Below are 15,134 nucleotides of genomic sequence, written 5' to 3'. Positions count from 1 at the left end.
TATCCTGATTTCTGGATGGATTTTTTTCTCACATTTTGGAGTGACATAAAGGTCCCTAGAAATGTCAGGAAGGGATTCCTGCATGGGAACGCAGCTGGAAATCAAGGATCACTAATGTGTGGTTGTGCTTTGGGGCACTCAATCCTATTTTGTTATCTGCTTATCTTTCCTGTGCCGGCACCACACTGTTATTATACCTGTAACCTTATAGTATGTCTTAAAGACAGAGGCTAAGTCCTTCTGTCCGCTGGAGGGTTCACCCTGCTGGATAAAAGAGCCACTTTTCATTTTAAACATTTTTAAAGATTTTATTCCTTATTTGACAGACAGAGATCACAAGCAGGTGGAGAGGCAGGCAGAGAGAGAGGGGGAAGCAGTCTCCCTGCTGAGCAGAGAGCTCGATGGGGGGGGGCTTGATCCCAGGACCCCAGAATCATAACCTGAGCTGAAGGCAGAGGCTTTAACCCACTGAGCCACCCAGGCGCCCCTGCCTCCTTTCATTTTAAAGAGTCGCCCAGTTTAGAAAAGTCTCGTGTTTGATACTGTGAGATGACCATTCTAAGCGGCATGTGGGCTTTTATTCCCATTCTACAGGCAAGGTACCTCACCCTCAGAGTAAGTGACTTATTCCCAGGCAAGTAGCTGGTTGGGTAGACCTGAGACAGTCTTCCAGGTCCGGGTTCTTGGCACTGCTTCACGACCTCTCCACCACCCAGCCCCATGTTCCAGGACCAGTTCTTCCTGTGAGGTCTTACCTCAAAAGACCCCCTCCGAAGGGCTTTCCCAGGCCCCCTGCAGAGACCACCCTGATTCTCGAGCATTTATCCCTCTATCCTGTTTTGTTTTCCTCCTATGACTCATCTCTGTACTTCTTATTCACTTCTTATTTATTCTCTTCCTCTCTGCCACGAGAATGTTCGGCAAGAACAGGATCTTGCACTTCTTATGGGGCACGGGGCTTCTCAGGACCTGGCCAGGGGCCAGGCAAGTCAGTCAGACCTCTGCAGTCAAGGTTTGTAGAGTGGATGGAATAGATGAAATCAGTGAATGATTCCACCCCAAGAGCAATCAGGCAAATGACGAACACCAAACTGCTTATTTCCTCCTGAATTATATGTGATATTAACATGGTTTACATCCTAGTATACAGTCAACTTCCCCACATCCCTACTAGATAAAGCTATGGGAAAGAGGAATGCCCCTCTGTGTAAACTACCTCACAAAGCAAAATGAACTGGAAAAATATGGGGAAGTGGGAGCTAGAAAATGCATTTTTACTGTTTTCCCAAACTCGCACACTGAATTCAAATTCCATGAGCATGACTGTTCTTTGTTTGTGGGCATGATCTGGGTAGATTAGGGGAGGATGTTCGAGAGCCTATGCTCGATTCAGAAGGCAAGGCCGTGGAGATGGCTGATGAGCTGTGACTTTCATGTCTACCAAAGAATTTGAATTGAAAAGCAAAAATAGGATCAAATAAGGTATGCCTGTATGACAGCTACCTGGGAATAAAGGGTATCTCTTGTGGAATGAGAGTCAGGGGAAGAGTAGGGAAAGAGAAGTCATGAGTATGTTGTGTAAGACTGTGGCTCAGTCCTAGGTATAAAGTTTATTTTTAAATATGAGATTGGCCTAAATAAAAGAAAAATTTGTTTCTGGGTTACAAAAAAATCAATGGCACTCGACTGGAACTTTTTACCAGAACCCGATTTGAATCCGGCTAGACGATCCCCTATTGCTAACTCATGTGAATACAGGACAGCAAAGATTAATGGATGGTAAACATGAGAGAAATTAATACTAATTCCTAAATAAGGAACCTATACTCAACACAGAATTAGTTGAAGCTGAATTCAGAACATGTGAAATTTTCGGAGGCTAGGATGAAATTTACTTTTGCACTAAAATTTACTTTTGTCCGTGATGGAACGGATTTACTAAGCAAATCAGTAATGTAATAAAAACAAAACAACCCCTCCCACAGCAAAAGCCCAACTATTTCAGAAAATAAACTGCTTTTAAAAACTTTCCAGGAAGTTAAACGCGACCAGTTGGACACACATATTTATCTGTAGAGGGATATAAATAACTTGACAAAGGCACAGAGAATAGGAGAGGCGGCATCAGAAGGCAGGATGTCAGCTCACTTTGGAGACACGCTTTGGAGACGACAAGTAGAAAGAAGAGTGCCAAAGGACTTTGCACAGAGGAGGAAACAGAAACCTAAGTGTTCTGTAAAAGTCTGATTCACCCAATAGAGCCCTGCAAAGTCTCAGCAAATAACAGGCACCAGATTCCTGAAACAAGTAGGTGATAAGCACTGGGGCTACGTTAACAGGAGGAAGGGCTACACTAGGGTCCCCACACCCAACCTTGGGAAGCCAGAGGACCAGCATTCCTCCAGGCCAGCAGCAGCTGGACAGGAGGTTTACTCTGTGGAGAAACGAACCTTCTCACAGAGGGACCAAGTCCAACAGTGAAGAGTAGGCTGAGTAGGGCAGTAAGAAGTAATGAACGAGGGAAGCAGCATATCCTACATACTGAGAATTGAGGCCTCCAGCTTCCTTTTGCCAATCAGTACCCAAAGCACCAGCAGTCAGGCTTACGTTCCCCAAGCTACAAGTCAGAAAATCAATGTCTAAAAAACCTTGAATTCTTACAACTAATATCACACTTAATGCAGAATGTTTTTGTCCTAAGATAAGGAATAAGACACATATGCTGGCTCTCACTATTTCTACTTAATACTGTACTAGAAGCCCTAGCCACGGCAATAAGACAAGAGAAAGAAATAAAGTTTATATGGTCCACTGGACAGTGAGAAATACAGTTGCCTTTACTTGCAGCATATGTGATTATCTAAGCAGAAAGTACCAAATAGCTTATAAAAAGTATTAGAACTGGGATGCTCAGTCAGTTAAGTGTCTGCCTTCAGCTTAGGCCATGATCCCAGAGTCCTGGGATCGAGTCCCATATTGGGCTCCCTGCTCATCTGGGAGCCTGATTTTCCCTCACTTGCTCTCCCTGCTTGTTTTACTCTCTCTCTAATAAGTAAAGTCTTTTAAAAAAAAGTTATTAGAATAAGTGAATTTAGTGAGGTTCAAGGATACATGATCAACACATACAAATCAACTGTATTTCTTTATATCAGAAATGAACTGGAAATTGAACTTTAAAATATATGATTTATGGGACGCCTAGCTGGCTCAGCCTGAAAAGCATGAGACTCTTGATCTCGAGGTCATGTGTATACCCCATGTTGGGTATACAAATTACTTTAAAAAAATAAATAAGTGACTTACAATAGCATCAAAAAGCAAAATACTTAGCGACAATTCTAATAAAGCATATGTCAATTTTACATGCCAAAAACTACAATAAACTCATGAGAAAAATCAAAGAAAACCTAAATAGGGGAAAAGAAACACCACGTTCATCAGTTGGAAGATTCAATACAGTTATGATGTCAATTCTCTCCAAAATGGTTTACAAATGCAACATAATCCCAGTAAAGTCTTAGCAGGGTTTTAGTAGAGATCAACAAGTTAGCCCTAAACTTCATGTGGAAAAGTGAAAAACAAGGATGAAGGATTTAACATCTGATTTCAAGACTCCCTATAAAGCTATAGTAATCAAGACAGTGAAGGGGCGCCTGGGTGGCTCAGTGGGGTAAAGCCTCTGCCTTCGGTTCAGGTCGTGATCTCAGGGTCCTGGGATCGAGCCCTGCATCAGGCTCTCTGCTCAGCGGGAAGCCTGCTTCCTACTCTCTCTCTGCCTGCTTCTCTGCCTACTTGTGATCTCTGTCTGTCAAATGAATAAATAAAATCGTTAAAAAAAAAAAAAAAAGAAGACAGTGTGGTACTGGTAATAGGACAGATGGAGGGGCTCCTGGGTGGCTCAGTCAGTTAAGCGTCTGCCTTTGGCTTGGGTCATGGTCCCAGGGTCCTGGGACTGAGCCCCACCATCAGGGTCCCTGCTCAGCGATGAGTCTGCTTCTCCCTCTCTCCCTGTTATCTTGCTCACTTTCGCTCTCTCTCAATTAAATAAATAAATAAAATCTTAAAAAAAAAAAAAAGGATAGATGTATAGATCAGTGGAAAAGAATGAGTCCAGAAAATGATCTACATATATATATGGCCACAGGTTTTTGACAAAGAAGTCAAAGTAATTCAACATAGAAAGGACAGTCTTTTCAAAAAATGGTGCAGAATGAATGGATATCTATATACCAAAAAATGAATTTCAAATAGATCACATACCCAAACGTAAAACAAAAATATTGTAAATGTGACAGGAAAAATAAGACAATCTTTCTGACTCTAGTTCAGGCAAAGATTTCTTAAGTATATGACAAAAAAGCACAAGCCATAAAGAAAATTAGAAGCCTCAGAGAAAATATATGTAATTACAAAGCTAGCTTCTCACCTCCTCACTCTACAGGGAAAAGACATCCATAAGATGAGCCTCCACACCCAAAGCTTCTTATCCCTTTTTAGTCCATTCTTTTTTTTTTTTTTTTTAAGATTTTATTTATCTGACAGAGATCACAAGCAGGCAGAGGTAGGCAGAGAGAGAGGAGGAAGCAGGCTCCCTGCTGAGCAGAGAGCCCGATGCAGGGCTCGATCCCAGGACCCCGGGATCATGACCTGAGCCGAAGGCAGAGGCCTTAACCCACTGAGCCACCCAGGCGCCCCTAAAATAAAATCTTGAGAGGACATTCTACTTTCAAGTTTGAGGTAGAAGAAGGCTTTTCCACTTTCGCTCTGGGGCTTCTGTTGGTTTCTGCGGCACTGTCACTCTATCCTCTGGATCTGTTCAAGCAGACCCTCGTCTAAGACTCGATCTGTCTGGGTGCCAGACACACGACAGCCCATCCAACACATGGAGACAGGAAGGCCAGATCTCAGAAGCATAATTCGCTCAATTTACCAACCTCTCATTTCACCTTGAGTATTTCTACGTCTACAAACATATTTAAATCAAGTCTAAAAGAGATTAGTAACTGGAAATTATGAACTCATCCACTCTTTTTCTTGGTAATCTGTCATTTTCTATTCATATTTTTGAAGTCGTCTACGTCTGTCACCGGCACCCTCCCTTTCCCGGTTAAGAAAGGCTTTGAGTCAAACTCTGCTCTAAGGAGCACCTGGGTGGCTCAGTTAGTTAAGCGTCTGACTTGTGGTTTTGGCTCAAGTCCTGAGATCAAGCCGCACATCCTGCTCCGTGCTCAGTGGGGAGCCTGCTTTAGACACTCTCTCTCCCTTTGCCCCTCCCCTCAACTTGTGTGCACACGCTCTCTCTCAAAAAAAAAAAAAAAAAGGAAAGTTCTACTATAAAAAATGTATTCCGAGTAGCCTTCATCTTCTGAAAAAAATTTTTAATTTTATTTATTTGAGGAAGAGAAACACAGAGAGAGGGGGCATGAGCAAGGGAAGGGGACAGGGAGAGAGGGAGAAGCAGAATTCCTGCTGAGCAGGGAGCCCGACACAGGGCTCGATCCCAGGATCCTGAGATCATGACCTGAGCCAAAGGCAAACACTTAACCAAGTCACCCAGGCGCCCCCCCAAATTTTTTAATTGTGGGGAAAATACACATAACAAAATTTACCATCTTGACCCTCTTAAATGAGTTTAGTGGTGTTAAATACGCGCACACAGCACTGCAACCAAGCTCTAGCACCCTGTCCATCTGGCAAAACAGAAACTCTACACCTATTGACCAACAGCCCCTCACTGCCTCCTGCCGCCAGCCCATGGCGTGTCTGCACCCATGCGCGAGCAGGTGTCAGAACTTCCCTTCTCTCTGAAGCTATTTCCATTGTATGCGTCAACCACACTTTGTTTATCCAAGTTCCCTGCACCTCTTTTTATATGATTCTCAGGAATCCTACTGACCTACCTCCTGTGAGAGAAAGCAGGGGGGTTCTGACCTGCGGGCCCACGAGAAGTCCAAGGGCAGAGACAAGCTAGATCAGGGCGTCTCTCCCTGACCCTGGCCAGGTAGATGGGACAGGGGACACCTGTTAGGAGTTGTTCCTGCATCTTGGTTTAAAAGCTCCCAGGGTTTATGTCTTTCGGGACATTCTGTGGTAAATCTAATTCACCTGGTTAATTGTTCCGTTTTATTAGTAACTACGTAACTTTTCAAATTCTGCATTTTATATTAGCCAGACTCTAGCTCACTGTTCATTCCAGCATCTTAAAATACTCCCTTCAGACCAGAACGATCCTTTCTTCCAACTGTTCAGATGTGGAAAGGAGTTAAGTGGGAGGGCTGAGTGGAGGACCGTGATCATTTGTCCTTAGTTATTGCAAAAAATCACTTAGAACAGATGTTAGAGGTCTCCACCGCCTTCGCAATCTGAAATTAGCACAACCCTCAGAAGATACTTAGGCCTGGCCAAAATCAGCACAGCGGAAGGGAAGGCAGCCGATCCGCAGGAAGCGCTCTGTCTATGGCCGTGTCAGCCCTGTGATTCACAGCAAGACGAGTCCCCTCCCTGAGCTGGCCTCTGAGAGAAACCGAACTAAGCCTAAGAATGCCAGCTAAGCCCCCTGCGGTTCTTCCTCAGTCCCTTGTGAGGACAGAGAATCACTACCCCTGTTGTGATGGCATCTCAGAATCTTGACCATGGTTCCTACTGCCTTTCCCTCCAGCTGCTGTCCCAGGCTGAGTACATTGAACCTGTGACCATCTATTCTCTCGGTGAGGTCCTCTGCCTCTGGACTCGCTGCAGAGCCTCTCCTTAACATTAACTCATCAACCGATCAAAGCCCAAGACCACGGGGCGCCTGGGGGGCTCTATCGGTGAAGTGTCTGTCTTCAGCTCAGGTCACGATCCCAAAATCCTGGGATCGAGCCCCACATGGAGCTCCCTGCTCAGCGGGAAGCCTGCTTCTCCTTCTCCCTCTCCAACATGTCCATATTCTCTCAAATAAATAAATAAAATCTTAAAAACAAAACAGAACAAAACACAGTCTAAGACTGGATTCTACTAAGGGGATGACCAGTGCTGAGCACACCAGAGGATGGTACTTCCGATTTTCTGATATCGGCCTATACATCCCAGTATCATTTCTGTTTTTTGGGTTTTAAGAAAATATTTTTTAAAGTTGACCATTTTACATTGATGATGTATGGGACTAGACATCTAAATCCTCGCCCACAAAAAAGTAAGGTTGAAATTCAGAGGTTTTAAACTTAGGGTTTCTTTAACACAGGTTTTTTTGTTTTTATTTTTGTTTTTAAGAAAACATAATTCTTTAAAATGAGAGAGTGTCTCTCTCAAACACGCAAGCTCACAGGTAGCTGTGCCACGTCCAGAAGAGGCAACTTCATGCATGGGCTGTGGATCCCAAACACCCGTTAAGTAAGAATCCTGGGCAACTCTAGCTAAATTATTCAGCTTCTCTGAGACTCAACTTTCTCATCCTTAAATTAGGAATATCACCAAAGGCTTCACCGCATCATTAGAGAGATTTTCTAAAAAACATGTAAAGCAACTAGCACAGTGCCTGGAATAAAGAATCTGCTTAAAAAATAGGGGCATTGTCTCACTTTTCATGTTGTTCCAGAAAGCAGATAGTGCATCTGCGAGTTTTACGCCTGCAGACTGACGGGACAGAGGAGGCGATGGGAAGGTGGGAGAAGGTCGAGGAATGATCCCCTCAACAAGAGGATGGGTCATGAATTAGTTTTTCACAACACATCTGACATACGATATTCGTGAATTTCTCCATGAGGTGGATCACTGAAACTAGGATGACCCACCCAGATCTTGCCAGTTAGTACATTTTAGTAAGGAGGTTCAAGAACGCTAAAACCATCTGCCCATGTGAAGAATCACATTTCACCAGAAGCAAAGTAAGAGTGGCTTCTGAGGCACGAGGCTGAATGAAAAACAGAGAGTAGAGAAAAGGACGTGTGGTCCATTCCCATCTATAACAGGAGGGGAGGGCAGACATATGCAGTTGCTGCGTAGATTTGTAAAAATGGAAGGACTGACTAAAACCCAATAAACTTGATCGCCACAAGGGAGGGAGGAACCAAGCTGGAGAAGGCAGGGAGAGAAGCTTTGGAGATCTCACTCTGGAATCACACAAATGGTCTCCGTAATTACACAGCAAAACTGATTTGAAAAAAGGCAATCCCTAAAGTTAAAAATGAATCAAAGTTAAATGTTTACTGAGTTGGTAGCTTAACTATACAAAGAGGAATTATTTCAAGTGATTTTAAAATCAAGTGATTTTGACTGTTCATCCCTAGTCAGATATACTCTAGGGGAAAAAATTACTGCAAAACCGTTATTTTCAAATAATTACATTATTTATAAGGATACTGTCATAGTTATTCTGAAATTATTATCCATAGTGGTATAAAGCAAATACTTACTTTAATATCATTAAATAATTAAAAATTACATTACATTAAAATCACATTAAAAATTTCAGTGTTAAGAAAAAAAGAAACTAAAAGTAGTTAAGTACATCCTGCAGTCTAACTAGAATTGGAAATATCAGTATAAACTAATCTCTTTCTTTTAAGATTTTATTTATTTGACAGGGAGAGAGAGAGAGAGAATGCCCACAAGCGCACAGCACGGGGAGCAGAAGTCGGAGGGAGAAGCTGAGCAGGGAGTCCAACACGGGGCTTGACCATGATCATGACCCGAGCTGAGGGCAGAGCTTCACCAACTGAGTCACCCACATGCCCCAGGATAAACTAATTTTAAAAAGAAAAAAGAAGGAAGGAAAGAAGGAAGAAGTCCTTGCTAGCCCTTTTAATTAAAAAACGCTATAAATAACAATGAATCCAGCATCCATAAACACCCTTAGAACCCAGATTATAGTTTCTAAATACCATGACCCATCAAAAGGAACTGGCCCTTTGGAGAAATGGCTAACTCCACAAATAAGGTAGGAAATGTAGAGAAGAGCCTGGAATAAATACCAGAAGTTAAAGAGGCTCTTAAAGGCAACTGGAATTGTCTCAGAGGACTCAAGAGTCAACTCCAAATTGTTCCCACTACTCAAAAACAAGATAATTAGAGCATCAAAAAGAAGAACCCCTATTGTGTACTAAAACATATAAAAATATATATTTTTTTAAAACCTCATGATTTAAACAAACAAAACAAAATCTCATTGCTCACTTTAGAAGGGGACAGGAAACTAATTATTCTGGAAACTGGTTTTTAAAAGGTGTGCTGAGGGGAGAGATTAAAGAATTTATTCTGCCTTTTCCGTACGAACTGTATCTCTGGGTCACTAAAGAGATGAGGAGAAACCCAGTGAGATACAGGAGGAAATGTACATCACACCATCTATGAAATATTCTTGCCATTACTTCAGTCCTGAATCTGATCAAGTTTACAGATCTACTACCAGTTAATGACAAATATAGTAGTCAGGGAACATTCTGAACAAACTTAAAACAATGGTCTGGAATATGGGAAATCCTACAGAGCTAACAACCTAGTTTCTAAAGCACGGTGGGGGCTGTGGGAGAACCCAGTGAGAGAGGGAATTCACAGATCCAGAGAGATGAGATGCATCAACCAAACGTAACATATGAATTGTGTGGAAACTAGAGCTCGAACAAAACAACTATTTTTTTTTTTTAAGTGTGAGCAGGAAATCTGAATACCAGCTATCTGATATTAAGGAGTCATTGTTAATTTTTTCTTTTGTTAGTGGCACTGCAGTTCTGTTTTTAAGTGACTGTTTATCTTTTAGATACATACGTGCAGAGACCTATGGCTGAAAGGATATGCCATCAGTGATTTGCTTCAAGGTAATGTGAAGGGAGAAGGAGAGAAAGAGTACTAATAAAATAGGACTGGCCACATGGTGACTGGTGACAGACACACTGTGAGAGCTCACTAGTTAGGACTTTGTTGTATTATTTTCCCTACTTTCGTATATGTTTGAGATTTTTCTGTAATGAAAGCTTTGGGATCTTTTTTTTTTTTTTTTAAGATTTTATTTATTTATTTGACAGACAGAGATCACAAGTAGGCAGGGAGGCAGGCAGAGGGGTGGGGGAAGCAGACTCCCCGCTGAGCAGAAAGCCCCATGCGGGGCTCCATGCCAGGACCCTGGGATCATGACCTGAGCTGAAGGCAGAGGCCTTAACCCACTGAGCCACCCAGGTGCCCCTTTAAAAATTTTTTTTTTTTTTTTCTGATTTGGGATCTTTTAAGCAGAAATCCAAAGGGCCTCTCTTCTGCTTCCCGAGACAATTGCTTTAAATGAAAAGATATAAGCTCTTAGAGGTTTTCTTAGGTGGTATGGTGACTGTAGTCAAGAAAATTGTCCCCTACGTGGCAATGTACCTAGCTGTAATCTGAGTAACGTCTTCCCTTGAGGACAGACCTGGGAAAATGCATATGGAGAAACATGGTAGAGAAGAGCAAGGCTCTGCAGATAATCCTGGTATCAAACTCATGGCTTCGCCAAGAACAGTTTAATCTCCCTGAGCCTCTGGGAGATGCAGACAAGCCTCACCTCCCTGACAATTCTGCTGTGAGCATCACAAGAGCTAAAACATGAAGGACCAGGATGCACCTGGGTAGCTCAGTTGGTTAAGGGTCCGACTCTTGATTTTGGCGCAGGTCAGGAGATGGAGTCCTGTGTCGGGCCCCACACTCAGCGTGCGCCTGCTTAAGATTATCTTTCTCCCTCTGCCACCCACCTCCCCCACCCACACTTGCTCTCTCTCTCTCAAAAACGAAAACATGAAGAACCTAGCTTAGAGCCTGCACTTAAAACTGGCACTTAAATATTTATTCACTCACCAATTTACCAAACATTAGAGGATCTAACTCTGGGTCAGACTCCAGGTTAGGGGTGAGAGATAGAAAGACACAGAAACCAGGAAAGCAGATTAACGATGACAGTGGGTTTTAAAAATTTTTGGACCTAGAATTCCATATCCAGCAACATTATCAATGAAGGTGAAATAGACACATTTTTATAGCATTTACTAACCATACACTACATATGCAAAAGAGGAAAGAAATCAAAGTCACCCAGGGAAAAGAAAAGTACTTCCCTCAAAAAGAAAAAAATTCCTACAAAAAAGACTGGGATATTTAGAAGATTCTCATTTGGGTAGCGAAGTTTGAATGGCACAAGAGTACACTTTCTTCCCAATGGGCCCAACTGCATTTCCGCCATCATAACATTATACAAGCTGGATACCTGCTGCCACCTCCTAAAACTAAGTTCTCAAGGAAGCACAAAAGAACAGATCCAGAAAGACAGTTAACAGTGTAACTAATCATGGTGAGAAGAGAGCGATGGAAGGCACAGTGTGGGCGCTACATTTATGTGCGGGCGCTACATTTACACTCCTTTACAGAACTGACCCAGATATATTGGTCCAAGTTGACAAGACAAGAAATGTATAGCTTCCAGGAAAATGGTCACAGTAGCTGGAAGAAGAGTCGGAGAGGGAGGACCTAAGGTTCTCCCCCCAACCCCTTCATTTTATATTCTCCTGTTTTAAAGATTACACGCATTTATCACTTTAAATTTTAAAGATTACGTGTATTTATCAGTTAAAAAGTGTCACGGGAAACACCTTCTCTGCTAAAATACACTTAACCCACAAGACGGACTCTGAGTTTGCCAACATTTATGCTTCCCAAATACTGGAAAGTTCCTGAGGTGGCTGTGTTAGATAATTCCACTAGTCCTCGCCAGGAGCGGACGCCCTCTCCAAGGGAATATGTACACTGGAGAGACGTCATGTGGTTAAGATAAAGACACAGAAGACAAGTCTGTTCCTAAGCTTCCTAAGCTATAGAACCCAGGAGCCAACAAGAGTGCCACAGCAGGAAATCTCCCCCACCCCTACCCTCTCCAGAGAAGCAGCACCAACTAAAGCCAAATGGAAGGAACTGCTGGTGGCCAGAGAGGTGGGGTGAGGGGATGGACAAAAGGGTCAAGGGGATTAAGAGGCACAAATTCCCAGTGACAAATCAGTCACAGCCATGACGTACAGCGTAGGGAATACAGGAATACTGGAGTAGGGCTGCATGGTGACAGACGGTGACGACACTTAGCGTGGGGAGCCCTGAGTGATGTAGACAATTGTTGGATCACTGTGTTGTTGTACACCTGAAATTAATATAATATTGTGTGACAACTATGCAATTAAAAAAAAAAGACAAAGCTGAATGAGGATTTCTGCAGCAACATCACAGAGCTGGGGCCAAGAGAAAAGAAACAAGAGGGGTGCCTGGGTGGCTCAGTGGGTTAAAGCCTCTGCCTTTGGCTCAGGTCATGATCTCAGGGTCCTGGGATTGAGCCCCGCATCCAGCTCTCTGCTCCGCGGGGAGCCTGCTTCCTCCTCTCTCTGCCTACTCGAGATCTCTGTCTGTCAAATAAATAAATAAAAATCCTTTTTAAAAAAAAGGAGAAAGGAAACAAGAGATGGCCAGCACGGAGCTTCCGAAGGCACGCCTCAGCAAGCAGCCACCGGGGTGAAACGGTGGCACTCAGGCTGCAGAGACAGTCTGAGACAGTGAGGGGCGGGGGAGAGACCTGAAAGCCAGAGGTAACCCCCTCATAATCCTAAGTCAAAGAAACAGGAACGCAATGAAGGTGTAGACGGAGGACACAGGACAGAAAGGACTGAGTCTGACTAGGTTCTGCCACAGGCTGGTGGTTTCTAACTGCGTTGAAACCACGGGGAGAAGCAGCTTCTGAGACATTCTGGTATACAGAGGGCTGGTGGGGATTTAAAAGGCAGTACCCACTGAAACGGTCAAGGATCTTTTCTTCATTTGGTTGCTGCTTTATTATTTCAGTGTCGTGTAAGGCTTTCGTGGGTTCACTTGTGACACTGGTTTACCTGATTTTTATAATACACTCCTAATCTAAAACTTCTCCAACCACAGGCATTTTCAAGACTCAGAGTCTTAGGTTGGGAGCAAACTACTTGCTACCTGAGGAAAGAAGCAAAGAGTCTCTAGCAATTCCAGCAGTTCCTCCGCGGGCTCTGCCCTGCGTATGGTGTCAAAACATCTAGAATTTCAGAGCCAGAAGGGATCTTAGCATTTCTTTTCCCAACAAAATGCCTAATTCAAGATGAGAAAACAGAGGCAGACATTGGGCTCTGGATGGGTATTTACTGAAGGGAAGAGTGAATGAAGTCGTTTCCACGGTACCAGGAGAACCAGAGCTAGAACCCTTGTCTGCACGCTCCCTGGGGTCAGTCCCCGGGCCTCGCGATGGCTTCTGCTGCGATGGCCTCTTTGTCTCCACAGGGGCAGCTCCCCTTTTTGCTAATGTGATATGCTCACTCAATCACTCTGGGAAAGCACTAGCCTTCTACGACAGTCAGGTGGAATCTGGAAACCCTAACTCCAATGTATGCTTTAGCATCTCCTATATAAGCAGGAATTCCCAGGAGCGACGACACTGTCAAGGAAGGCCGCAGTGGAGTCTCACAGACAGAAAACACGAGAAAGAAGAGACCAACCAAAGGGTTTTCCCCAACAGTTGAAAAAAACGCCAACTGTTGATCTGTAGACACGACTGACCAAAGTCTCTTGAGGGCAAAATGGCTTTGAGGGCAAAGTGGCTTTGGAAAACTGTTTTCTTTAATTAGAGAAGATTTTTTTTAAAGATTTTATTTATTTATTTGACAGAGAGATCACAAGTAGGCAGAGAGGCAGGCAGAGAGAGAGAGGAGGAAGCAGGCTCCCCACCAAGCAGAGAGCCTGATGCAGGACTCGATCCCAGGACCCCAAGACTACAACCCAAGCCAAAGGCAGAGGCCTAACCCACTGAGTCACCCAGGTGCCCCGAGAACATTCTTAATAAGATGAGAATGGTAATACCACCTGTCTTTCGGGGAAGGTTTCAAACTTCTGCTTATTTTAGGGGACTAAACACCTACTAGGGAGATTTTAAATATTTTAGCATCCACTGTAAGGAAGGATTCTTTGAACACCATGCTAACCTGTATTTATTCAGAATTCATGCCACCCAACCAAAGCTCCTCCTCAGGCAAATTTACGTCTGGCCCAGTTTCCCAGAATCTAAGCCCTAGTGTGGTCCAGTTATTGACTACAGGCTCCTTGAATATTCTGGACACCGAATCCATCACAGACAAGAAAAGAAGCAAGCGCCGCCACACCAATGCAAACAGAGGAAGCTGATGTGCATTTCTGCCAGCATAGCTCCCAGCCCAGGGGAGAAGCTCGGCTGCAGCGCTCCCAGGGTCTCAGAGTCCATTCGCTAAAGCTAGGAGAGGGGAGGTTCCCGCAGCCTTCCCCTGACCACAGGGCCCCCCACCCCGAAATCTGCACTGTACCTTTAATGAGGAAGGCCTGCACGTTTGTGTTTATACTTATGCCGTTTTCACCATACTTCAGCCTCTTATTTTCTTCATAAGTATTAATTGTTTAAAAAAAGAAATGGAAAGGAGAGGAACAAAAAACAACAACATGTCAAGTTTACAGCATATGGAGAAGAAAAACAGACAAAAGATCACAAAGGATGGGAGGGAGGGAAATGGAGAGAGACTACTGTCAGTGTCCTAGGTTGGCTATGAGGTGGTGTGATTTTCACTTGAAGATCTGCTGTGATACATGAAAGGAGCACATGATCATTTCTAGAGCAGTGCTTGGACAACAGATATACGTGAACCACAAATGCCATTTAAAATTTTCTAGGAGCCAACATTTAAAAAGAAAAAAAGTGAAAAGGATCCAGTGAAGTTGATTTTAATAATATTTTATTTAGCCTAATATATCCATAATATTATCATTTCAACATGTCATCAATTCTTCAAAATCTGATGTGTATTTCAAATTGACAACACACATCAGTTTGGACTAGCCACACGTGAAGTACTCAACAGCCACATGTGGCCAGTGGCTACCGTACTGGAAAGGGCAGTTCTACACCTGGGGTCAGCACATTGTTCTGTAAAGGGACAGAGAGTACACAAACAGAGTTTTGTGGGTTTATGGTCTCTGTCAGACTACCCAAATCTGCCACTGTAAGGCAAAGCAGCTAGAGGCAAGATGTAAATTAAGAAGCATGGCTGTGTTCCAATAAAACTTTATAAAAATATGTGGACCGGATCTGGCCAATGGGCTCTAGTTTGTCGGCCATT

The 15,134-nt window shown here is 43.4% G+C and overlaps 1 protein-coding gene across 2 annotated transcripts in view; it reads right to left on the bottom strand.

Annotated features, from left to right (window-relative positions):
- The window catches only part of PARN (poly(A)-specific ribonuclease), a 153,200-nt gene that overhangs the window by 19,475 nt on the left and 118,591 nt on the right, over window positions 1-15,134 (bottom strand). Inside the window, exon 23 of one of the 2 annotated variants that reach the window (XM_032836268.1) lies at window positions 12,924-12,954. The exons of the other annotated variant lie outside the window; for it this stretch is intronic. Within the exon in view, the coding sequence (XP_032692159.1) occupies window positions 12,951-12,954 (4 nt within the window). The 3' untranslated portion in view covers window positions 12,924-12,950. Of the gene's footprint in view, window positions 1-12,923; window positions 12,955-15,134 lie in introns of those variants that run through there. 2 annotated transcript variants of the gene reach the window in all.

This window comes from Lontra canadensis, unplaced genomic scaffold (genome assembly GCF_010015895.1).
Source record: "Lontra canadensis isolate GAN:19392208 unplaced genomic scaffold, GSC_riverotter_1.0 scaffold91, whole genome shotgun sequence".
In the NCBI taxonomy this organism is placed as follows: Eukaryota; Metazoa; Chordata; class Mammalia; order Carnivora; family Mustelidae; genus Lontra; species Lontra canadensis.
The sequence above is the reverse complement of the archived record's forward strand: the minus strand, read 5'-3'. Positions and strand labels throughout refer to the sequence as shown.